This window comes from Stenella coeruleoalba (genome assembly GCF_951394435.1).
Source record: "Stenella coeruleoalba genome assembly, chromosome: 9".
Taxonomy (NCBI): Eukaryota; Metazoa; Chordata; class Mammalia; order Artiodactyla; family Delphinidae; genus Stenella; species Stenella coeruleoalba.
Genome location: NC_137155.1, coordinates 83,110,929 through 83,138,216, shown reverse-complemented (window position 1 = coordinate 83,138,216; position 27,288 = coordinate 83,110,929). Strand labels below are relative to the sequence as shown.

General features: G+C 40.0%; 1 protein-coding gene across 3 annotated transcripts; it reads right to left on the bottom strand.

Annotated features, from left to right (window-relative positions):
• Window positions 1-27,288, bottom strand: SSMEM1 (serine rich single-pass membrane protein 1; the record flags this gene model as incomplete). Of its 3 annotated transcripts, none has more annotated exons than XR_013829965.1 (3): window positions 1-1,179; window positions 18,277-19,865; window positions 27,244-27,288. XR_013829965.1 is itself a non-coding variant. In XM_079932671.1 (3 exons), 3 exons carry the CDS (start codon window positions 24,517-24,519, stop codon window positions 17,759-17,761), a joined length of 708 nt encoding a protein of 235 aa, XP_079788797.1. In that variant the 3' UTR covers window positions 16,619-17,758. The 3 variants fall into 3 exon arrangements, 1 of the variants encoding a protein (XP_079788797.1); XM_079932671.1 differs by lacking the exons at window positions 1-1,179; window positions 27,244-27,288 and adding exons at window positions 16,619-18,213; window positions 24,322-24,519 and having other exon boundaries at window positions 19,811-19,865; XR_013829966.1 differs by lacking the exon at window positions 1-1,179 and having other exon boundaries at window positions 18,180-19,865.

Genomic DNA, 27,288 nt, shown 5'->3' with positions numbered 1-27,288 from the left:
CTGCTGTATCTCCCTGTAGATGTGACCTGTTCCAGTCCTCACACTATATTAAAACAAAACAGAAGGCCTTTTTTTTTTTTTTTTGCGATACCCGGGCCTCTCACTGTTGTGGCCTCTCCCGTTGCGGAGCACAGGCTCCGGACGCGCAGGCTCAGCGGCCATGGCTCACGGGCCCAGCCGCTCCGCGGCACGTGGGATCTTCCCGGACCAGGGCACGAACCCGTGTCCCCTGCATCGGCAGGCGGACTCTCAACCACTGCACCACCAGGGAAGCCCACAGAAGGCCTTTTAATATTCAATTTTGAACTGTTTCTAAAGTGATCCATCTGCATTTGTACCAAATTGATGTCCCTGTTTCTGTGCTTTTTCCCAAAATGAAAATGTCTTTCTAATTATGACAATGAAATTGCTTGTTACAGAAAGTTTGGATTAAAAGGAAGTGTTTTATTTAATCACCAATAATTCCTCCACCCAAAGAAAACCATTTGGAGTATATCTTTCCAAACTTCTTTCAATGTTTTAGAGCTTTTTCTTAAACAAAGATTAGACCATAACATATATTCTGATTTTTAAACAAAGGTTTTTTTAAACAAAGGCAACCTTTCCTTGTCTATAAACATACATCTACATTGATCTGACTTTGCTCTTCATTGCAAAAGGAGAAGATACACCATTCTATTTTTAGGATTCATATTTTATTATATTTTAGTCTTCACACACACTATATTCAGCCTAGCAAGTATCAACCAACAGACACAAGGAAATTTTCATCTGTCCTCTTGTAACCGAAAGTGGGGTCCAGCTGCTCGCTGCTCAAAAGCCAATAAAGAGGCCAGGTTTATGGAAAGGAAAGTTTGCTTTATTTTGGATGCCTACAACTGTTGGGGGAGTGAGGGAAGGGCAGACATCTGTCCAAAGGCCTACTCCGACAATCAGGGGTCAAGAGATTTTATAGGCAGAGAGAGGGGGCTGCATGCAGAAACAGCACAGTCAGCTCTGACCGTCATCTTGAAATTGGTCATGAGGTGGTCTGACCAGCATCATCTTGATTGTTTCAAGTATAGTTGGTCTTCAGTTCCAGGGTCTGTTTGTTCCCATTTCCTTGAGGCCAATTCTTGGAATCGTGGCAGCTTATGTCATGGCTACAGCCTGGTCATCACGTAGTTTAACTTCTTCCACCTGGCGGGGGTTTCAGTAGCTATAAGACAGCTCACAGGATAGGGCTCAGGATATTATCTATAGCCCTTGAGAAAGAACTAAAGGTCCTTGACTATGCTTAATGACTAAACTACTATTATTTGGTCTCCTTTGACTATTTTCCTTTGTTTCTGCATGTTCTCACTTCTCTGATTAAACTTATTTTTTGGCTAAAGTTTTTCCACAGACAAAAGGCAGGCAGAGGACCTGGGGGACAAAGACCAAAGGGTCCTGCTCCATTTCACTCAGTGTCAAATTCTTTATCTGCACAGGCTCTAAATCCCTGGGTTAGAATTTTCAAGTACCTACTTTACGGGTGTTTCTGGTTTTTTCATTCTCTTGGGTGTTGGGGAGAAGAAAGAAACCAAGAGGCAGAGACCATAATTCATCCTCATGTCCCCAGCACCTATCAAGTAGACAGTAGTCATATGAATTGAAATTAACATACTTCTGGAGAGGGCCTGTGCACAGAGACAAAGACCCAACACAGCCAAAAATAAATAAATAAAATAATTTTTTAGAAAAAAGAAAGAAAGAAATTAAGGTACTTGCAGAATCAGTAAAAGCTTCTTGGAAAAGACGGGCAGATAGGATTTGCTGAGGAGAGTATGGATTTCTGGTGGTTTGGAAACATGAGAAAGGTAGAGAACTGGGGGAAAATGGTACACGATAGAGTTGGGAGGAAATTTGCCCCACTTGGGCAGACCTGACCCTGGGCATGGTGGAGATGGTAGAATATGAAAAGAAGATACGAGAAGGTGATAGAGGGCCTCACAGTTCAAGCAGAAGACTTTACACCTGATGAAAGGAGCAAATGTAGAGCCTCAGAAGGTTTCTGAGCTGGTAAGTGACTGCAGTCTTGAGAATGATGAATCATGCACAACCGATGCTTTAAGCAGGAAGCCAAGCAAGGAGCTTCCTGGAGAAATCCAGATTTTTAAACGACGCATCTGGGCTGGGTGGTGGCTGGGAATGCATGAGAAGGGCTCCAAGAGGCATTTCAGTGGAAGAATCAGAGTCCCTGGTGAGTGACTGGTGCCTGACTGGGCATAGGAGAAGTCAGGAAAAGGGTATATACCAGTAGGTTGGAAAGGAGGGGCAGATAGCCACCTCCACAGCAGCCTCTGAGCATTTCCTCACCCAATTGTCACAGTGTGTGAAGTTCCACTGTAGGAATTTGTTTTATCTCCCTTACAATATGCTTTCAAAGAGGAATTTTTGCTGAGAGTTACTACCCAACGAGTTGAGTTCACTGTAAGTGTTAGGGACATGACAGCTCTCTTCTCTTCCTGAAAAAGATAGTGGGGATGAGCCTAGAGCCACATTGGGGATCCAACTGAAGCTCAGACCCCTTGCTCCTGAACCTCGGGCATTCCAAAAAGGAGTGAGGACTCAAGGATGATGCCTGAGATGAACAAAATGAACATTTCCTGGAATGGATGAAATCAGTAATTTTTTTTAATGAATAGAAGAAGTTGGAGGAGGAGAAAGCACAAGCCTTAGTAGGAAGCTGTAGGGAAAACTCCAGAAATCACTGTTGTTTCTCTCTGCTACTGACAATATAAACAGATGCTTATCAGAAGAGAGTATCATCCTTTCTACCGCCTCATCATTCTGAAAGCTGGATAAAATAAGTTTTTTTAGATAGCTATATCGAGATATACATGACATACAATAAACTGCATATACTTAAAATATGCCATTTGAAAAGCTTTGACATATGTATATACCCATGAAACCATCACCACAATCCACATCATGAACCTATCCATCAACCGCAATAAAATCTGTTTTTGAGACTCACTGAGAAATCTCCAGATGGAAAGAAACCACTGAAGACCCCTTGCTTTGCAGATGAGGAAATGAGGCCCCAAAAGGGGAAGTGACTTACACAAATCCCCAGGAGTGATCAGGGGTAGAGCAGGCATCCTCAGACCCTGGGTCACTGCTCCAACACTCTTGGCTGTCCAGTCATCCAAGGTATTTCCACTCAGTTCTAGGAAAAGACCATTTTAGACCAAACACCTCTTTATCAACCTATCCCTGGGGAATCTGTAATTCAGAAAGAGAAAGATGATAGCTGTCTTTAGAAAAGTGTTCTTGGGACTTCCCTGGTGGCGTAGTGGTTAAGAATCCGCCTGCCAATGCAGGGGACACAGGTTCAAGCCCTGGTCTGGGAAGATCCTACATGCTGAGGAGCAACTAAGCCCATGCATCACAGCTACTGAGCCTGTGCTCTAGAGCCCACGAGCCACAACTACTGAGGCCGTGTGCCACAACTACTAAGCCCATGTGCCACAACTACTGAAGCCCACGCACCTAGAGCCCATGGTCCATGACAAGAGAAGCCACTGCAATGAGAAGGCCACGCACGGCAACAAAGAGTAGCCCCTGCTTGCTGCAACTAAAGAAAGCCCACCCACAGCAATGTAGACCCAACACAGCCATAAATAAATAAATAAATAAATAATTTTTTTAACGATGTATAAGAATACTAAGAATATGTAAAGACATGGAAAGATGTTTACAGAATATTAAGGTGGTTTTTTTTAGAATCCACTTACAAAACAAAACATGCATTCAAAATAATGACTATATAGGAAGGAAATACACCAAGAATTTAAACAAGTGATTTGGCTATACACTTCTGTGTGGTTAACAGTAACTTTAATTTTCTTCAGTTTGCTTATAATTTACATAAAAATAAAGAAAGAAAAGACCAAACCTCCCTCTAAGGTGGGATGGGAAACCACAGGTCCTGGCATCTTTCCTTATACCTTGGTCCCAACTGGGTTTGGCATCCTTCCTGATGCTGTGCTTTGTAGCCTTGGCTTTCCTTTTGGTCTGTGAGTTCCTGATTTGGGTTCACCTTAATACTTCATTTTCCCACCTACCCATACCTTGGGGCTCCTCAAAGCTCACGACCCTGGTGGTTCTCTGCTGCCCTCACCTGCCACCAGCAATCACCATGTTAATCCAGTGGGACCCAGTTTACACTGGGCCCTGGCCTTCTTCCAAAGACAGCCTCTGTGCTTACTTAGGTCTAAAAGTCCATTACACAAATTCTTGTTTCTATCAAGTCAGTTGGGAAGAACAAATAGAATTCATAGATCATTTGCTGTTTGCAACACCAAGCTCAAGAAACCTCCAGTACAATAACTATTTGTCCTTCCTCAGCTGGAAGATAACCACCCAACACCATATTGTGAAGATCTGTCTTCTCATCCTTCTCTGTCTGCATCAGGTTCCCATTTATGATCACCCCAGCTCAGGTTCCATGAATGGATCCCTCATTTATGGAATACCTACTATGTGACAGGCACTGTTAAGTTGTAGGACTCCAAAGATGAATAAGATTTTATCAGTCAAGAGCTCAATGTCTAGACTAGCACTGTCCAACAGAACTTTCTGCAGTGATGGAAATGTTCTATATCTGCACTGTTTCAAGAATGTAGCCACCAGCCACATGCGGCTATTGACCACTTGAAATATGACTAGTGTGACTGGGGAATTGAATTTTTTTAATTAATTTTAACTCAAATTTAAAAACTGAAGCAGTGTAAAATATTCTTCCTTTAAAAACAATGTAATATTTTGGTAGGACATTTTAACTGTTGAAATTTAGCATCCAAATTGAGATATACTGCAAGTATAAAAATACACACCAGATTTCAAAGACTTAGTATGAAAATTAGAATGTAAAACATGTCATTAATAATTTTTATATTCATTACACGTCAAAATGATAGTATTTTAGATATATTGGGTTAATAAATTATATTATTAAAATTAATTGCACCTGTTTCCTTTTACTTTTTTAAATGTAGTTATTAGATAATTTAAAATGACACATGTGGCTTGCATTAAATTTCTATTGGATAGCACTGATCTAGAGATAAAAAAAGTGATATCTAAATAAATAGTCTTCAACTAAAATACATTATACATTCCTGGAAATGTATACAAAAGTCTAATGCATAAAAGTTAAACAATAGATTTACCTGATATAACAGGGTAGGGTAGTTAATTCTTAAGAGCTAAAATATATTATAAAATTCCTAATTTCAATATGCATTAAATAATAGTCCTTTATTCCAATTGCAAAAATAATTCATGTTGCTCATTAAGAACTGACATATTACAGAAATAACTCAGAAAGTTAAGGTATCCCTAGAGATAATTAACAGTTTGAGCTATATAAAAACATACTGTTATTACTGGTTACTTTTGTAAGTGTGAGATGATACTAAATTTGGGCGAGAGCTAAATTATATTCCATGATATGGATATATTATAATTTATTTAACCAATCCCTTGTATATGACATCCAATTTTTCACTATTTCAAAGCATATTATAAGGAACACTCTTATACTGCCTTTGTATACTTTTTACATATTTTTCTGCTTCTAAAATAATATTCTCATAGTAAAAACATTCAAATATTGCTGAAAATTATAGCAAAAATATGACTACCTCTCATGTTGCCCCCTGCCCTGTCCCAATCTGTATCTCTGATGATTATTACCAGTTGGGTATATACATCTTATCAGAAATTTTTTTTCTGTGTATATATTAATCAGCTTATTTTTTTCTTTTCCAAAATTTTAAACAGACTATACATACTGTCGAACTTACTTTTTAACTTAAACATATATTTAGTAAGCAACAAGGATATACTGTATAGCACAGGCAATTATACCCATTATGTTGTAATAACTTATAATGGAGTATAATCTGCAAAAATACTGAATCACTATGCTGTACATATGAAACAAACACAATATTGTAAATCAACTATACTTCAATTAAAAAATGAGAAATAAACACATAAATTTGCACACACACAAAGGTGAAATCATTATTTTTCTCAACTCATAAGGAATATCAAGGGTTGAAACCTCAGAGCGCAGGCTTGGCCTTTATAAGTCCCTGGGCTTAGTGTCCAATCTAGCCTCAGACACAGGTTCTAAAGGTTTCACTAAAACAAATACTTGCTACATTTACTTTTCCACACTTATTTCTATCATATGTGGAGAAGACCAGGCTCAGGGGAGATGCCATATATGCTCAAACAAAAGATGCAGTGTTGTGGGCTATTTCCCCTGAGAAAATCCAAATCCAAAAAGATGTGTTTTTAATTTTTTGGCTAAGCTCTCATCTATATTCTCTTGATGAAATTGTCAAACGATGGTAACAGGTATGTAATTTTTAAAGCTGTAGAATTTAGTGGTTGCTTCATTTGTATATAAAGTTTACAGAATCAAAAATTTTAAAAAGATGACACTGACATTACTTGCAATTAGAAATTTCCTTTCAAGATCTTCATCAAGATTTTTTTTTAAATGTCAAGAAACTTTTTTTCGAAGAATAAAAAACCTCCTGATTTGCTAAAAAAAATTATTACTTGGGCAAAGGGGGCCAAAAGGTAAAAAGAAAAAAACTATAGTTGATGTAAAAGAGACAGAAATTTTGAATCATATTCAAAATTTAAATTTAATGAATTAAGTAAGTAAGAGTGGATTGCTGGGGCAGAGGGTAACTCTTATGTTTAACTTTTTTAGCATCTGCTAAATTGTTTTCCCAAGTGAGTGCCAAACGTTTTTATAGGCGTTTTGGAAAACACAGAAGTGAAGATAACCCCTCATTCCAAAGAGCTTACAATTTACAGTAGATGGAGAGATGCAATTAACATGTATACATTAAAAGTATAATTATAATATAGCTTATAATTCAGAGCCAAACCATGCAACTCTAAATTAAAAGTGCATCTACACACAGTCATACATTTTTAGAGCTGGAAAGGAAAGGAAATATATATACATTCTATATATATATATAATTTGGACACCTTTCCGTGTCAGTACATATACTTAGGTTACCAATAAATGCTCATTGATAAGAAACTCATTCAACAAATTATGATAGAGCTATACAATGGAATACTATGCAACCATTAAAAAGATATGATATAGGTCTTTATGAACTTACATTGAATGATGTCAAAGTATATTTATAAGCAAAAAAGGCAAGTTGTTGAATAGTGTATATTAATTTTTTTTTTTTTGGCCGCACCGCATGGCATGTGGGATCTTAGTTCCCTGACCAGGGATCAAACCCTCGCCCCCTGCATTGGAAACCTAGAGTCTTAACCAATGGACCAGCAGGGAAGTCCCAATGTTCCCCTTATCTTTGGTTGGTGTGGATTTGTTCTGTTTAACCAGTTGACAATTAGAAGACACTAGGATTTTTCTAATTTTTCATCATTTGAAACAATATAAATACTAGGTAAATCTTTGTGTATATCCATGATGATCTCCTTAGAATAAATTCCTAGAAGTAGAATAGTAGGTGAGAGGTTCATATCTGTAAGTTTTTAGATTTGAATTGCTAAATCCTTCTCTTGAAGGCTCTAACAGTGTACACTCTTCCACTAGTGCCCAGGCTTCTGGATTTTATTTGTACTGTGCTTGGAAAAGTCTTCCCTACTTGAGATTAGGATACTTTCTACTAGTGCACTTTTCTAGTACTTTTATGGTTTCCTTGTTTTATCTTTCAATTTTGTTCCATCTGGAATTAATTTTTATATAAGGAATTAGTTCACATCACCTTTCAGATATATTCTTCAGGAATATATTTTCCAGCATTTTATATGTGTTCTTTAATTTTGATCTTTTTTTTTCTACAAATGAGCAGAGTCAACAGGCTTAAGTCCAAATATGTAATTGATGCTAAAATGCACCCCTTCCAGCATGTCTAATGATTTCCAGCTTTGTCTCAAGTGAACTAAATCTATAAAATCTATTCTTCTTATCACTAACATCGACACATTCATTTTTCCATGTATAAATGTCAAGGACTAACTATTCAAATAGATGTACAAACACCAGTGAACAAAGATATTGATGCCATTGAAACTAAACAATACAGTCATCTGAAATGCTCATTCATGAGCTCAAGTACAAAAATCCAAGTTCTGGGGTTTAGGAGTGTCAATGCATAATGTCCAAAAATCCAGTTTTTGAACATCAAACCTAAGAGAGGAAAGATTGGGGGTTCATGATAGCAAGATATGATGGGCTACAACAGGGGTCTCAACTGTGGGAACCAACTTTCCTGGGAGATCCACAGAAAATGTTAGAGGGGTGATCTTTGAGATTGGTCTTAAAATTGAGGAGTAGTTCAACATTTGAAGAGTCCAACATTTGAAGATTTGGTGACTGGTGTTTCAGGCAGAGGAATCAAGTGTGGGAAGGTGGCAAGGCTTGGAAGGGGCTTCTTAAAGTCCTGATACCATCTTTCTCCACCCCTCCCAACTTCCCCTCTTCAAAAGGAGGGAAGGATATGATGCCAGACCTACTGATTGATTATTTGACCTCATTCGCAATAAATGTATTACTCCAACCCTGCATATACATTTTATACCTTCTTATCTTATCTTTAATTGTGTAATAAAAGGCTTTTCCCTCTTTAAAGGAACTTCAGACAAAAGCAAAGCAGGTCAGGAGATTTTACAGATGACAGCCAAATGACCTAATTTAGTCCTTTGTTGGTGTGGTGGCCTGGGGTACCAGGTAGCCTTGGCTTCTCACCCCTAGAATGCCTGTCTTCACCTGCAGAAGGTGATATTCTCCTTTTTGTCAAGGCCTGGACCCTGCCCTCACACAGGCCACCTTCTTCCCCATCTTTCCAGCTACACTCCCAGCCTCTTTCCCTTCCTCAGTCCAAGCTCCCTACCTCCCACCTAGTCCCAATACACCCAAATCACTATAATACTTTTTAAAGTTTTTTTTTCAATATTTAAGAACTTAATCCTACTTCCTCTATTCCCTGAGTCCCAAGACTCTGCACATTTAAAATTAATTAAAAGATTTTAATACTGGAATTCCCAGCTTAGCAGCCATCAGTGTATATATCCTTGAACCTCTCACTTAACACAGATGATTTTCTGAAAAGCATGCTGTGTGTTGTATTCTTTTTTTTTTTTTTTTTTTTGTGGTACACGGGCCTCTCACTGTTGTGGCCTCTCCCGTTGCGGAGCACAGGCTTGGGACACGCAGGCTCAGCGGCCATGGCTCACGGGCCCAGCCGCTTCGCGGCATGTGGGATCTTCCCGGACTGGGGCACGAACCCATGTCCCCTGCATCGGCAGGCGGACTCTCAACCACTGCGCCACCAGGGAAGCCCTGTGTGTTGTATTCTTTAGGCAGTGCTGGAGCTGTCACAGACCAGCTCACCAGAGCCACTATGCTCATTTCTTCCCAACTCAACGTTCAGTGGTGTCACTTTGTTAATGTGAAATAAGCAACAGTGGGAGTATTTATATCACAGAAATCAGCAAGTGCTACAAAATCAGGGCTTTTAACAATCAGAGCCAATTGTTAAACATTTACCAGCACACCACTGTTTTAAGGATTCTTTTGGTTTCCAGTAATAGAAATTCACTTGAGTTAGCATAAGCAAAAAGGGGAACTTACTATAAGAGCCAACGAGTGAAGTGTCATGATGCCTATGAGAGGGTAAACAGATTGGCCTTAGGAATTAACTGGAACCAGGGACTTGAAAACCATCAGAACTTTCCATTGCATCTCTCTGCCCTTCTTTGCTTCATTCTTTTGTTCTTGTTACAACTTGCTTTCCCTGGTTTCCAAATCTATATGAAGGGAAACGTGAAAACCTACTCTGCTCTAAGTCCAGTCACCTCAGGAGACTGATCTCTTTCCTGGTCCCAATTCCAAATTCTCATGAAGGAACTTTGATTGGAAGAAAGTCCTACTGAAATCAATGACTGGACAGGGTGAAGGGATGGAAACAGGCAGGATCACACTGTAACAACATGCATGAGAATCAGGGGAAAAAAGAGGCTCCTAGAAAAGAAAAGAGATGAGGCAGTCAACCTAAAAAGTCCACAACATTTATAAAGACCTTTTCTCAGCTATTAACAGCTCTCAGCATCACCACCACAGGCTCCATCAAAGGAGTACATGTACTTACTTAGTATTTATTTAATGTCTGAGCACCTTATAATAGGCAAAAGGAGCTGCTCTAGAAATTATAGAGGATAAAAGATGATTAAGACTCCATAACGGCTGCAAGTAAAAGAAAAGCCAACTTAAAATGATTAATAAGGGAAATTTTCTTGCCTAACAAAAAGTCCAAAAGTAGGATGATTCCAGAATTTCTTAATTTAGCAGCTCAGGACCGAGACTTTTCCATATTTTCACTTTGATATGTTTAGACTAATGTTCTATGGACACAGGTACCTGTCACAGTTGAAGTCATCAACATCACCCGCCAAATGAAAAGGGACAGTGCAGGTCTTTTTTAAGACTGAAGAGACTTTTCTCAGAATGACCCCACCAGCAAACTTCCCTTTCCAGAATTAGATCACATGCCCATGCATGAACCACTCACTGACAAGGGGAATGGCACCACCCTGGTTGCCTTAGACCGACTGGGACCTAATTCCTATAAGGGAAGGAGAACAGTGGAACAAAATGGGGAGCTGGAACAGAAGGAAAACAATTGATGGAGGCTACCACAGACGCTTGCTGCATCTGAAGGGGTGCAATCAAAGAAAAGAGACAAAAAGACTCTGGCCCTAAGTTGCATTTCTCCAAGCGCTTTTGTCTCATTCAACTCTCTGACCTGCCACGTCACTTTTACTAACCCTGGCTGCAGACCCTTCCACTGGGACCTGGTTTTTATCTCCCTGCTTCCCTCTTTTGGTTTACACTAATTAGTAGCAGAGTTGGCTCCCTGCCTGATGTTCTCACTGCTAAAGCAAGATTTTGAACACATGAAACTTCATAGTGACAGAGAGCCCTAATAAACAAAGACAATTATAGACTACAGGCCCCTGTAATCAGGCAGCTTGAGGGCCTGCCTGTGAAAGAGGCCAAGCTCAGAAGATAAAAGATAAGAACTAGAAAACAGTACTGTCTGGGATTATAACATTTTTGTTTTTGTTTTTAAGTATTTCATGCACTTCCTTTTGTTCACTGAGTGGAGATCTGCAGTGAGAAATGTTATGCAAAAAAGGACAAGTATAATTTTTTTTTTGGAATACGTCTTTTTTTTGCCAGCTTCTCTGGGCCTCTCTAATAACTTCCAGTCTCATACAAAAAAGTTCGGTTTTCTATTTCCATCTGTAGCTTTGTGAAATTTAAAGTGCAACTCTTCTTTACAGTAAAAAGTACCTATAAATGTACACTTCAGTTGGTATTAGATACTAAAAAAAAGAGGAGGGACATTTTCTCCCTTTTGTCTCCTTCACTACCCCTGCATGTTTGTGCCTGATTTGTATTTCCTCTTACCCTCCAATGCACCTCTGTGGCCATATGTTCCTGACAGATAGAGAATATCCAGGTGGCCTGGTACTTGGAAACTTGTCAGATGTTATTCAAAGCAATAAAGAACACATCATACAAGTCTTTGGTATATTGTTACAGGGAAACCCTGTTTAGAATTCACTAATTGGGAATTTGTGATAATTTGAGGAAGGGCTGGCTGAAGTTAACCTTTGTACTATCTATGGAAAAAAAAAAAGAATTCACTGCAGTTCTGAATAGTGTAAACAAGATTGGAAAGGGAATAATTATCTACTTAAAAGAACCAGTTGTTTTGAAAAGCTTTAGAAGTATCCTTTTACATACAAACAGGGTAATTATGATTTAAACAAAGGCTGGCCTGTTTCTAAGGCTTCTTTGAAATGTCAATTACAAATTATTCTTGTTTTTTCACCAAGGCAAAACCCACCCCTGTGTACCAGGCAACAGTTGGTTAGCTTGCTTTCACTTACTCTATTTGAAAATAATAAATCTAAAGTTCTTTTAAAGTTGTATAATTTAATTCAAGCTTTTCACAAATCTAGACAGTTGGTCCATCCTTTAGTCTCTGAGTGACGATTTACTAATTACTAGCATACAACAATCACGAATGCAGAGTGACACCTGCCTTCACTAACGTGGTGGAATAGCTGGCGAATACAGAAAATTGACAAAGAAAACTCCTCCAGAGCGGTGGCTCCTATTTTCTATCCTACCTAGTAAGAAACACATTTTGCATTGATTGCAACTCAGTACACACACACTAAAACAAAAACAATACTTACCTTTATTATGTGCGACACTGTTATTTCCTATTCATTTGTTACTAGTCACTACCCACTAAATTGATTGCACAGTCTATTAATGGGTCACTGTTTTGAAAACACTACCCTGGAATCTGTTGGGAGATAGTATTCTTTTGTGAGAGAAAGGGATGGTGGTGGTGTCACCAGCAAAGCCCATTAAAAATTCCCAGGAAATAAAAATAGAATCTGGGTAATAAAGTCTAACCTTTTTTTTTCTTTTCCTTTGTGCTTTGTGCTTCGCCTAGTTTCAGTTGCTCATGGTGTACTGCGCGCAGAGGCCTCGCACGCGGCACTGCAGCCCAGAGCTGCTAGTGCAAAATGGCCGCTTGGACACCTCAGCTCGGTGGGCCGTGGGCAGAAGCTCTGCGCACGACACTGCAATTCAAGATGGCGGCGGCAGCAGGCTGTGTGCAGAGGCACTGCGCCCAGCACTGCAATCTGGAGCCTTGAGCAGAGCAGCTGTGCCCGCCCCGCAAGATCTCTGCCTCCCTCCCTGCTGACAAGATCCCTACACAGCAGCCCTGCCCAGAGCCTGTTGGGAAGAGTGTGGACTCTAGAGCGAGAGGTCACACCTCCCCATTCTTTGATCAAAGAATAAAACTTTCCTTTCCTTTTGAACCAAACTCAGTCTCATTCTGTTGGCTCCAATGACACCAGGCAGGAGGACCCTTTTGGGGGCCCTAGGCAGGAGGGTCAGTAACAGTGGAAGGAGCTGTAGCTATGTGGTTTTCTTGATGGTGTCCTCCCCCAATTCTCTCAAAACTTTGGCCATCAACCTCACTGCTCTAGTCACTACTGCCTCCTATTCCTCAACATTCAGTACAAAGCTCATTCTTACCTTCACCAACCCTTTCAGCTAAGTTTCCATTTCCCTTCTTTTTTCAAAAGCCCACCCTGAGTTTCTGCCTGATCTACTGATAGTTGTCCAGCCTTACTCACTGCAAATGAGGTAAGATGATGCTAAGGCCTCTCCACTGAACAGTGTCAGCCCTCCCCTGTTTTACTTAACTGCTCCCATCTCTGCTCAGCTTCTGACCCTTGGCTCCATTCTCCATGAACAGTCCTTCTCTAGCCTCTGGACTCGGTTTGGTATTTGGGGTCTGGTCTCTCAAGTTCTTATCTAATCACTGTTCATTAAGAACATGGATAATGTGTTATCATCACGGTAAAAACAAAATCTTTGTGATCAGACAAAACCCAAGACCCAACTCCCCAACTCACCAGCTCTATGACCTTGGGTATATCATTTAATTTCCCTGAGCCTCGGTTTCATCATCCATAAAATTGGATGCAAGCTTGTGAAGGGTAAATTAATCCTTATAAAATGCTTACTTTGGTGTCTGGCATATAGCAAGCACTCTCTAAATGTCACCTATTATCAGTATTATTATTGTTGCTGTTATTGCTACTGGCTTGCCTCTCCTTCCACCAAAACCACACCACCCAATCTTGGAGGGCAGAGGTTCAGAGTTTGAGACTATCTACCATGTAGCTATAGTTTCCAGTTCCCCTATTCCCCAACCCCTCTCCAAACACCTATGTGTATACTCTCATTTTTTGCCACATCCATCTCAGTTAAAACCTTCCCTGGGCTTCCCTGGTGGTGCAGTGGTTAAGAATCCACCTGCCAACGCAGGGGACACAGGTTCGAGCCCTGGTCAAGGAAGCTCCCACATGCCGCAGAGCAACTAAGCCCGTGTGCCACAACTACTGAGCCTGCGCTCTAGAGCCCATGAGCCACAACTACTGAGGCCCGCGCACCTAGAGCCCATGCTCTGCAACGAGAAGCCACTGCAATGAGACACCCGCGCACCGCAACACAGAGTAGCCCCCAGTCGCCGCAACTAGACAAAGCCCGTGTAGCAATGAAGACCCAACACAACCAAAAATAAATAAATGAAATAAATTTTAAAGAGAAAAGAATATATTGTTTTTTAAAAAAAAAAAAAACTTCCCTGCATCCCATAGTTCCCACCCTCACAGTTCCTGACAAGAGTTGTGAGGCTTGATGTAGGTGGACATTGCTACACAGGTCAGTTCTGACCATTTAGTTGCATGGATGGACCACAGATAGGAAGCAAGCCCAAGAATTCCATGCCTCCCCACAAGCAAGCTACCCAAACAGGTTACAACCTTCTACCATAAAAACCACAGGTGCCCAAGTTTTTCCCATTTAGCAAGGACAGACTGAAGAAGGGACTGTTATGAAGCCCAGGGGCCCCACCTTGACAGCTCACACAGGCTCTGAATACAATGAACACCAAGCCACAACTGATGTTTGCAGCCCTAGTTTCACGAACTATCTTCCACTTCACATGTTCTGTACCTTGCTCATTAATTCAGTTCCAATGAGCCTGGCCATGCTTTTGCTCCTCATCTTACAATGCCCTTGCCTTATTCCTCTGATTCAGTGTATTTCTTTCTTTGGCTTTGGCTGTCCTCCCAGCTGTGTTTGGTCTGTTTTTCGATTAACGTACTTACAAATTACCCTAATTAATCCCTTCATATTTATAGCCCCTGGTTTAACTCATCCATGATTCCTTCTTCCAGTGGACAGCTATCTCCCACTCCCCAACTCTGACCTGTGCTAGCCCCATAGATGAGACCATGAAAAGTAGTAGTCTTTGACATACATGACTTTTCGGATAATAGTTCATTGCTTATATTTTAGATCCACAAGCAACACATTTGGGGCATGGACCCATCGTACTCTGTTATCTAGAATACAGTCATTGTCCTCTTCCTGATGAGATTATATCAGCTTGGATATCACTTATGGCTGTGTGGGAGGTGGCAACTGACTTACCTTGAAATCAGGATTTTTCCATCTTCAGAGAATAATGGCTAAGATCACAGTAATTAAGAGCCCAAACTCTGAAGTCAGATGACTTGGGTCTAAATCCTGCCCCTGCAACTTACTACTATATTTTGAGTTTGTGTTTTTGGCTTTTGGTATTTGGATTTTGTTTTGGTGCTATTTAAATAAACAAGATAACAAGCATCTTGATCATATAAAGTTAGAAAATATCAGAATCATTCACTAAATTTTAGATATTGGCCCCTGCCCTGCTTTCTCTGCCTCTGCTTTCCTCAGCTCCTCCCTTTTGCATTCATGAATCCCTCTGCATATTGATTCAACTGCATTATTTATCTGCCATGTTTTCTGGCCCTGTGCTGGGTCACAGAGATACAGATAAGTCATGGACTCTATCTTTAAGGGTGGAGACATATATATATATATATACAAACAAATACATGCATTAAAATGTTAAGGGTGCTGAGATAGAGAACTTTTCAAGGTACATTGGAGCATAAGGGAGGGCACAGTGAGTTCTGCCTGAGGGGACAAAGTGGAGGAGGGTAAAATCAAGAAGTAAAGGAAGTCTTTGTGGAAAAGGTTAATGCTTGAAGTCGAAACCTGAAGTTGTCCTCTTTTCACTTGCAGCCTCAGACCTGTTCCAATCCTGAGGAAATCTGAATAAGACAGTCTCCACAAATAAGCTGAGAAATGTCACCCCATGTCCTGGATTCTAGCGGCCTAGTTCCAATGGCTGGGACTTCCACATTGCCTCCCGGGTCTCTGTTGCCGTTAGTTAAGGAACTTGAAATTATCAGGAGTAACTCCCAAGCCCACAGTCATAGTTCTGTTGTATTTCTCCCAATACCCCATAAAAGGCTCAGTTCTTAGTATTAAGCTGCAGTCTTTATCAATGTAGTATCCAAATTCGTCCCTAACACTTAAACCCTTCTTTGAACTCCAGCACAGAGCCCCTGCTGCTTATCTTGTCCTTGTCAGCCCTCTTCTCTGGGATCTGGGCCTTGTTTGATATCCCACTTGGGGTTCTGCCATCCTCCAGAATAGCCACCCATCTACTAGGCCTGCTTGAATTCCCCACCACTGGGGTCCCTGCCTAACTGGAAAACTCAGCCCCAACTATGTCTGGATTGCGGCTAACTTTCAATAAAGATTCTTTCTTTGACAAATTTGAGTTAGGCTCTTCTGAGCCCTCTTCTCATCCAGATCTCAACCTTGGCGCCCATCCTGTCTTTGGCTGCCCAGTCCAGTTTTAGCAAGAATTCTGCTAAGTACGTTTAGTGACAGTCCCCCACCCTTGATATCTGAGCACCCTTGACATCTGATCAAGTTCCTCATCCTCTACCTTTGCTGTATAAGTCCTTGGTCTGCCTTTAGCAAGAATCATGCCAGGTCAATTTAGTAGAAATCCCCCTACGTTTGATGGCTCCTCTTAGTAATTTTCCATCCACTGACACCCTTACCCTGCTCCTTGGTTATAAATCCCCACTTGAACTTGCTGTATTTGGAGTTGAGCTTGACTTCTCTCCCCAGTTGCAATAGACTGGACCCCTATTACAAATAGTCTTGAATAAAGTCTTCCTTATCATTTTAACACATGTCAGAATAATTTTTTCTTTAATACTTGTCATGCCCTTTGGACAATAACCACGGACAGCCCATGGCCCAGCTGTCCTTCTGGTCTACTCTAGGAATCCAGTCTCATTCCAGCTCCTCCTCACCAGCCCCAAGCTGACACATGTGCATCAATACAGCTTAGGTAGGGAATTCCCTGGCGGTCCAGTGGTTAGGACTCCACACTCTCACTGCCGAGGGCCTGGGTTCAATCCCTGATGGGGGAACTAAGATCCCACAACCTCGCAGCCAAAAAAAAAAAAAAAAAATACAGCTCAGGTAGAGCCACCTGTAAATATGGATCTGGAGAATATGAGCCAATTCTATTCCAACCAACATTACCTAATTCATTCAGTCAATCAGATAATCAAAACATATGAATAAATTTAAATAGTTTCTAAACATAAATATATTTTCAAAGAGGTTCCTTATTTGTATTACAGATATAAACAAAATACATACACTCAAGGCATAAAGTATCTGTCTTGTGCTCTTCTGAATAAAAAAAATCACAGTGGATACAGATCTTTGATGCTCCAATGGTGCCATAAACAAATTCACTGGTCTGTTTTTGGACAAAGAATTATCTGAAAAATTTTTTTTTTTTTTTTGCGGTACGCGGGCCTCTCACTGCCGCAGCCTCTCCCGCCGCAGAGCACAGGCTCCGGACGCGCAGGCCCAGCAGCCATGGCTCACAGGCCCAGCCGCTCCGCGGCATGTGGGATCCTCCCGGACCGGGGCACGAACCCGTGTCCCCTGCATCGGCAGGCGGACTCTCAACCACTGTGCCACCAGGGAAGCCCTATCTGAAATTTTATCTCTTGCATTCCAAGAATGTTTTTGTTGTTAGTAGAGAGACTTTATTGTAAAAGCCTCCTCACCTAGAGCTCTGGTCATTTTTTGTGTTTTATTCATCTCTTTCATTTGGCTTCAAGTAAGGTAAGGACTAGATAAAATTCAAAATTTACTGAATTTTATGTTAATACCAGGTCCAGAATTTCATTCTTGAACATCTCCCTGCATTGGGGTTGTTACCGAAGCGTTTTGAAGGAAATGGCGGGTCAGCCATTCATTGGTTCTCATGGCTTTGCAGTGGAGGCAGGGCCTTTCCCTGATTTGGCAACCTCCCATATTCCTTTGCCTCTGAGCTATTTTTCTCTTCTTAATACTGGCTGGTGATTGGTGGTGTTCACTTTCACTCTCCTTCCAAGAGGAGGCTCCCGAGTTAGATACTTCACTCTCACACTCAGTAGTATCACTGTCAGGTTGTGTCTGATTCACCCGGCTGAATTCAGAATGGTGCCTCGCTCGTCTTTGTTCAAGATATGCATTGACCAAAGCCACTTCTGAGTCAGTTACAAGAGGAAGTTGGTTCTGTTTTGGTTTTGTCATCATTTGCAAAGAATCCCTGGCACCATCTTTGTTTTGCCGCTTATAGGAAGTATCTTTGCTTGCTAACAACAATGAAACAAATCAACAAGTTAGGCACATTGCTGGTTACTATAATCTCATCTTACCTAAAAAGGAAGCCTATCGCGTGGGCTCACTCTTTGCTGCCATTTGCCAAGCCACCACTTTTCCCCACTCATTTGCAAGTGTTGGCAGCTGACTTCATTTTCCAGTACCATACCAAAACTCCTAAAAACCAAAAGGGTCAGATAGATGCTTGACATATTACTTTTGAAGTTTCATGGACCCTTGATATAATATCAAGGGAAAGGTCTCCAAACTTTTCCAGAGAAGGACCTTTTTACCTTTGCCTTGATGGCTTAAAGATGCAAGCGTGTATATGAATGTGATTTGGGTAGCAGAAAACTAAAAAGGATCTTCTCTTTATACACTGGTGTGCTGGAGTTGGCTCACACCAGCCAGTTCACAAGAACTGATAAACTTTCAGGAATTTTGCAAGATGGCTGTTAAACATAGTTATTGGTAAAAAGTAAATTGTATAAACTTATCAGTAAATCAATTTGTTACAAATAAATGTAATAAATACTCAAACTCATCACTTCCTAAATTATTTTACTAGATTTTATTGTGAGGTTTGCTCTTGAAGCTACTATGTATGTCTGTTGTCTCTGGATATCAGAAATACTATGCAATGATGTGCTACTGTGCATCTCTTCCTAACTCCTATGTTCAGTGACATCATGTTGGTAACCTGAAATTAGTTTTGGTGGGAATAAAAATCAACAAGCACTAAGAATCAGGTCTTCACTTATGGTTTTCTTGATTGTCTAGACTTAAAGTAATGGAGAACATGTTACTGACATAGATTACATTTAAAGGTGTCATGCCTATAGCCGCTATATTGTGAATAGCACCCAAAAATGAGGAAATATTCTTCCAGAGTATTCTAAAACTATTATCCAGCTCAACAAAGATGTCATATACATCATTAACAACCAAGTTCAGTTCCAACATACATCTTTCTGTTTCTTTCATCTTACTCCTTAACTTAAAGGAAAGTATCAATAACATGCATATTAGAACTACACTCGTTCATCTATTGCAGCTATAGGTTGGCTAAGGCTATAATCAAAAAAGTATTTTGTGAGAATCAGTGGCCTATATGGAATTTACCATAAAGTGTATTATATGTTTTATTATTTGTAAATTGTCTGATATACATCCTTTATGTTAGCAAAATCTTTTAAATGATATATACACACATTTTTGGAGAGCCAGTTGTTAGACATTTATCAGCACACCACTATTTATAGGTTATTGAAAAAGATGTCATATATAGCTCATAGTTCTGTGGTAACACTAGCAATAAATGTGTGTGAAAGGCAAGCTGTGTGACGGGAGAATGCTGAGGAATGAAAGACAGCTTGAACTCTACCTACCAGTAATTTATAGCCTCTAGCAGCTTTGCTGAAGTAGCTAAGCAGTCCTTCTGCACCAAAGCAAGGTGTTCATCCAGTGGGCCACCACAGGCCTGGGGAGGCTCTATAACACTCTTGGCTATTTACCTCTGTTGTTTGCTTTCCACACACAACACATATTTCTCTCATCATAGTCCAATATCAAATATGCACTGGCTCTCACCTTTACTTAGCGAACTGCTTGTCCCATTGTCTTCATTCTTTTTCTTCTCAGACATCTGTTTCAGAAATATCGATTAGTAATAGTGATCTCAGTTGGTTGTTTTTCCCTCGTATTTACTTGTTAAGAAACACTACTGCCTTGGGTCCTTTGACAATGTCTAATTTTAAACAGTGCAGTTCAATAAATACTTACTGAGTTCCTATTATTGTGATCCTACTTCTGCTGCCCATTAAGAAGACCATGCTTTGATAGCAGGATCTACCAAAATGTTTTGAACCCAGCAAAATGGAACAAAGATGGAGAGAAAATAATACTGATGAGAAGCTATTAGTTACAAAGTTTTCTTATACTCACTGATTTTATAGAGAAATATCGTTTAAATGTCATTTAAAAACAGATATGATAGTACTAGGATTAGTTTTAAATTACTTTTTTTAAAATTTTTGGCCATAATGTACAGCTTGTGGGATCTTAATTCCCCAACCAGGGATCAAACCCACGCCCCCTGCAGTGGAAGCACGGAGTCTTAACCACTGGACCGCCAGGGAAGTCCCAGTTTTAAATTACTTTTTAAAGGACATTTTATCAGGTCATGTTATGATAATTCTTTAAGATCTTTATATGAATTCATAGACTTATATCTCCTAAATCCTTCCGAAACTTTCCTCCACAATGCAACCATAATATATTACTGTGAATATGGCAACTAGAAGAAATTGATTTCTTTGAATAGTTCTAATTCTGCCCCAATATTCCATAAATATATTTGTCCCATTTTTCACGTGTCCCACTTTTTGATGCTGAAAATGGTTTTGCTAAAAGATATGCATACAAAGCAACTCTTTCAAAATATATCAAGTATGTTAGAAATACTCATAACACTTTTGGCACATAATAATTCTGGGAATCTATCACTGGGAAATAAACTCTAAAAGAGAGAAAGTTTTACGCACAGAAATATTTATCCCAATGTAATTAGGGTAATATAAATACAAAATTCAAAAGTCGGCTCAGACTTCCCAGGTGGCGCAGTGGTTAAGAATCCGCCTGCCAATGCAGGGGACAAGGGTTCGATCCCTGGTCTGGGAAGATCCCACATGCTGTGGAGCAACAAAGCCTACGTGCCACAACTACTGAGCCTGCGCCCTAGAGCCCCCAAGCCACAACTACTGAGCCCACGCGCCACAACTACTGAAGCTTTCATGCCTAGAGCCTGTGCTCCACAACAAGAGAAGTCACTGCAATGAGAAGCCCACGCACCGCAACAAAGAGTAGCCCCCACTCACCGCAACTAGAGAAAGCCTACACGCAGCAACGAAGACACAATGCATCCAAAAATAAATAGATTTTTTAAAAAGGAGGCAATAGTTAAATAAATTATGATGTAATCATACAATGTATACTTGTAAAAATTATAATAAAAGTATGTTCTAACATGAGGAAATAAATGTTATAATATTAAGTTAAAAATCAAGATGCAAATTTATATATGCCGTATGATCACAAGTTAGCTAAAAATATGAAAAGAAAAAAGATTAAGGGATGTACGCAAGTGTTAGCAATAGTGGCTTTGAGTGTTAAAACTGATTTTTTTTCCTTCTAATTCTTCAAATTGTCTACAATTAGGGAAAAAATGAATTTATGTAGAAAGTCATACTGCCTCTGGGTTGAAAAGTACCACACTTGGTTATTCATAACTGCAATCTAAGATCTTTGGTCCACTCCTTTCTTAATACCTGATCTCCACAATGGTAGGCAAGTTTCTCTAACGAGGTACCTCTTTGCTTTCTGGGTTACTGAAATCATTCTCTGAAAGCTTTCAGTGAAATCCTCTTTTAAGATACCTGTTTTTTAAAAATGTTTTTGGGTGGCCTTATTTTAAATTTAAAATGTATAGAGATGATTATTAAAATATTAGAAGTTTATGAACCTTAAAAAGTTAACAGTAGTTGATTATTTCTATATAATCTGGAGTGGTTTTTATTTCATTTTTTCTACTTTCCTATAATGTCCACATTTTCTATAATGGGTACTTTTGTAATTCAGGGGGGAAAGTGTTTTAAAACACTTATTAGGTTTATATCTTTTTCATGGAAAGCTTCCATATTTGACTTGATGTCAAATCAAAATGTAATTACAAAATCAAAAGAAAGATTTTACATCAAGCTAAGTGGAATCATATGAACTGTGGTTACCAAAAGCATTTTATTAAGTGTCTTTGTGTGTGACTCAGCTGAGTGAAAACAGCAGAAGTGCCTGCCCTGAAGTGTAGGGTAGGACAGTGGTGAGATCTGGGCTACGGCTCTGCCTTTCTTCCACTGTGATTTTACCAAGCCACGTAACACCTCCTAAGCTCAGTTTCCACATATGCAAAAAGAAGAGCCTGGACTGGTTTTGTTTGGAAAAATTCCAGCACTAGCTGTCTGAATAAACACTAAAAATATATATAAACTAAATATAGTATATATAATCTCTGAGAGCAAAAGGGTCTTAGATAGTGGCAAATCCAGAGGAAATCAGTGTGCTTCATGTTTGAGGGTAATTACCACCACATTTCCATCACGCTTTTACATTACTTCAAGGTTTGTAAATAAATGTTCATAATTTAGCAGAGAAAATGAAGTTCAAAGTGAAGGAAAAATTCCATCCTTTTTGACTAGCTCTCATGTGGTTCTCAGATTTCAAATCTGGGACCCTTTAGAAGAAGCAGTTGAGTGGATTATAGTTGCCATAAGGGTACAAAGTGAAAGACAAAACCTCTAAGATAATTAAGGTTTTAATCAGCACTGAATAGATATAATTCAACATTTCAACTATGCTATGAAACAAACAAATGATATGGCAGGAAACCTGGGTCTATTCTCCTCTCTGTCATAACCACTCATGTGTCATTGGACAAGTCACTTAATTTCTTTGGGCTTTATCAATAAAAATACAAAGGATAGATACTGATATCTTACTTGCCTACAAGCAGGAGGCTGGACCATAAGCTCTCTTGAGGTCCTTGAAGCTCAGGGCTCTGTGACTCCAAAAGCTGATGCAAGCAAGGGAGCAGAGAAAGAACTTAGACCTCTCAAGGGGGTCTTCATGATGAAATTGCCAAGAATCAATTTCAACTTTTTGTTAATTTTCTAAAGTAGCTTTTCCTGCCAGGCTAGACAAATTCAATGTACTTAGCTAGGGAGTCTAAGACATGTATAAGCTATCACTATTCTAAATATTCTTTTGGCAAAGTATCTATCTTAAGCATTTAGACTTTAGATGAAACTTCTTTTTAGGGGGAGGAGGTGATGAGGGGAAGAGACTTTGATTATTACAATGGAATCCAGCTGGCATAGACATAACAAGCCTCCTCCTCTCCATCTAGAGCTGATAACAGCATTCAGCCTAGCTGACCATTGCCAGCCTAGTGCTCTGGCTATAATGCTAAATGGCGGTGGTTTTATTTTTTGAGTTTTTTTTTGCGGTACGCGGTCCTCTCACTGTTGCAGCCTCTTCCGTTGCGGAGCACAGGTTCGGGACGTGCAGGCTCAGTGGCCATGGCTCACGGGCCCAGCCGCTCTGCAGCATGTGGGATCTTCCCTTACCAGGGCATGAACCCGTGTCCCCTGCATCGGCAGGCGGACTCTCAACCACTGCGCCACCAGGGAAACCCAGTGGTGGTTTTATTAATCATCAGCCTGGTATTAATGGTCAGCAAGGATTCCACATCAGCAATTTATAAGACCTCAGTTACTCATAATATGTGGGAGCATCACAGCCCTGATTAAGTGGGCTATCTCACTCCTTAGGATGGCATTTTTTCCCCTGGTAGGTGGTCTAGAGTGGTGACTTTAGCTCTGTTTAGTTCTGTATCTTTTTCTATGTGGAGAATGTAATGCCTCATTCTAAAAACCCAAAATCCTACAACATGTATCCTATATTATATATCACAACTTCTGTATCTTTGATTAGAATTACACAGCTACAAAAGGAATTTGGAGGTCATTAACCAGTAGGGAAGTTTATCCCAGTATTACTTAGCATTTGGACAAACTGAGAACAACCTAAATATCTCAAAATTGCAGATTTGTTATGGTGCAACCATGACAAAATTATGTAGACGTTAAGAGTGCTGCTATGTAAATATAATTTGAGGAATGATTACAATATAATATTAAGTTTAAAAAAGCAGGTTATAAAAATATATAAAATATAATGCCAACCATCTAAGATCAAAGACAGACAGATGAAGAGAGATATACTGTGATGCAGAAAAAGAAAAAAACTAGAAGAACATACTCCAAAATGTTAACAGTGGTTATCTCTAGGAAATAGGATTACAGTAGTTTAAATTTTCTTCTTCATCCTTTTCTATATTCTTGGGTTCTCTAGAATGATACTGCATTATTTTTAAAACTAGAAGACAAACTTTTAAAAAGTAGTTTCACCAATGTAAAATAAATTTATTTTATGGAAAATCCCCTAGTATACAGTAAATATATTATTTAAAATGAAAAAGGATATCCTACCCAGAAAGAAGCCCGAGAGAAGAACCAATATAATGGTTGGGAGAAGACCAATAAAATGACAAAATACCAAAGCAGGAAGTTCCCTATTGTCTCACAAGAGTCACCCTTCTGGCATTCATAATCTTGATTTGGAATGGCAAAACTTGTAGGTATGGGGGGAGGATCCACCTCCCAAAATAAAGAAAAAAGGTCTCCCATGATGGCTTCTTGAACATATTCCCCTCAAAGGGATGAAGAAGACTGGGAAGTACTTCACTCCATGTGTACGACAACTTCCTTGGCAACCTATTATGACATATTCTTCAGTAACTATGACAGGAACTGACAAACATTTCTTGGATTACTAAGTTTTTGGAAGATCTGTCTAAATCACTTCTATGAAAGTTTAAGGTATATGCCCCATATCTTAATATGGTGCATTCTGCCATAATCTTTTTTTTTTTTTGTCCTGAAACTTGTATATACAGTATTTTCTTTAAATACAGTATTTTAATGTCTTTTTTTTTTTTTTTTTTTTTTTGGCTGTACCACATGGCATGCAGAACTTGCCTGACCAGGGATCGAACCCATGCCCCCTGCATTGGAAGCGCAGACCACCAGGGACCACCAGGGAAGTACTTTAATGTCTTTAAAATCTAAGTCTCTGAGGTGTCCATTCATTTTTTTCAGTCTCTTTGATATATATCATATCATTGTAAATTAACATACAGAGTTCTAATGTATTATTGACTGAATTGTGTTCCCCAAAATGCCTGTGTTGAAGCCCCAAGCCCCAATTTGGCTATAACTGGAGACAGGGACTTTAAAGAGGTAATTAAGGTTAAATGAAGTCATAAGGATGGGGACCTAATCCAAAATGACTCTTGTTCTTATGAGAAAAGGAAGAGACATAAGGGATGTGCAAGCACAGGAAAAAAAGGCCATGTGAGGACACAGAGAAAGGGGCCATCTGCAAGCCAAAGGACACAAGGCTCAGGAGAAACCAATCCTGCTGGCACCTTGATCTCAGATTTTCAACCTCTACAACTGTGAAAAAATTTCTGTGGTTTAAGCCACGCAGTCTGTGGTATTTTGCTATGGCAACACTAGCAAACTAATACATAATGCCAACAATACATCTAATTTAGGTAGTAGTCGTGTTCCTTTTTAAGCCTTGAATAAATGCACAGTAATTCATAGATTACATTAAGAGGGAAAACATAGATGTACCTGTTGTGAATTACATCAAACATGCAGAATTTCTTCTTATGAAAGAGTCAGACATGGGTTGGGGAGGAAACTCGTATTCTAACTTTGACTGTACATTTGCACAATTTTCAAGTTAGTTCATCTCTATATCTAAAACTAGAGCAAAACACCATTGCTGCTAAGGCAATCTAAAAAATATAAAAACTCCACTCCAAAAAAATTGGTTACATCTTTAAGAGCACAGCATACCTGCAGATTTTCATTAACATGCAATACCACAAGGAAACTTCATTTTCTTCTATTGGAACTTAGGAGCATTTTAGGAAAAAATTTTGGTCACTGGGACGTACAAGATGTAACAATCCGTTAGCTTATTATGACACGGCATGATGTTTTTATTAGAGGCACACTTTGCATCCCCACGAGCAAGTGTCCAGACCCTGCGCACGCATCCTGGACCATGCCGGTCTGCTTTAGGCCCTCATCGCCTCCTCCAGGAAGCTCGCGGGGATCCAGGGCTGAGCCCGCCGCGACTCCTCGGGACTCACTGCGCCCCACTTCACCTGCCTTTCTACAGAACCTACCGGCCTCCCCCGGGTTAAGCTCCTCCAAGTGGTAACCAGGGAAGATTTTATTTTCACATCCTCGCGCGGCTCAGCGGCACATTGTGGGCGTTTGTATTTGTTAGATAAAAGCAAACTGTAAGACAGGAATAAAGACGCAGACCAACTGAAGAACGGACTTGAGGATATGGGGAGGGGGAAGGGTGAGCTGTGACAGGAGAGTCATGGACATATACACACTAACAAACGTAGTAAGGTAGATAGCTAGTGGGAAGCAGCCGCATGGCACAGGGATATCGGCTTGCCAGGGATATCGGCTCGGTGCTTTGTGACAGCCTGGAGGGGTGGGATAGGGAGGGTAGGAGGGAGGGAGACGCAAGAGGGAAGACATATGGGAACATATGTATAACTGATTCACTTTTGTTATAAAGCAGAAACTAACACACCATTGTAAAGCAATTATACCCCAATAAAGATGTTAAAAAAAAAAAAAAGCAAACTGAACTCCCTGATGAACCTTTTCCTCAGGATTAGAAATTCTTCCAAAGAATATGCAGGAAAAGTAAAGAGTGGGTTTTTTTAGAAAAAAAACCCTCAAAACCACTAACAACTTTAACAAAACAATTTGGTTTTTCTTGTTACTGCTGCACCCTCGTTACACGGATATTTTAGAATTTACATCGGGTCAGAACACTTAATTTTTTTTTTTTTTTTAAACACAGAGGTATGAGAAATGCTTTGTCATTGCTGATGGTGTCTGGACCCATCATCAAGTACTCTGTATCCTACACTTGGCCACCCTGCTTAATAAAATCTGCTTTAAAATGTGTCCATAGGGCTTCCCTGGTGGCGCAGTGGTTGAGAGCCCGCCTGCCGTTGCAGGGGACACGGGTTTGTGCCCTGCTCCGGGAAGATCCCACATGCCGTGGAGTGGCTGGGCCCGTGAGCCATGGCCGCTGAGCCTGCGCGTCCGGAGCCTGTACTCCGCAACGGGAGAGGCCACAACAGTGAGAGGCCCGCGTACCGAAAACAAAAAAAAATGTGTCCATAAGCGCCCTAAGGAAGCTAAAGTTATATTAATATATAGAAATTCAGCTTCTTATAGTTATTACTTTTTACTGCGGGCTCAGAACCTGGTCTGAATTTTTCCGGCTGAGTTTTCTCCCCTCACCTGAGCTGGCGCCACAAATCCAACGGCTGTTTCCCTGGTAACGCT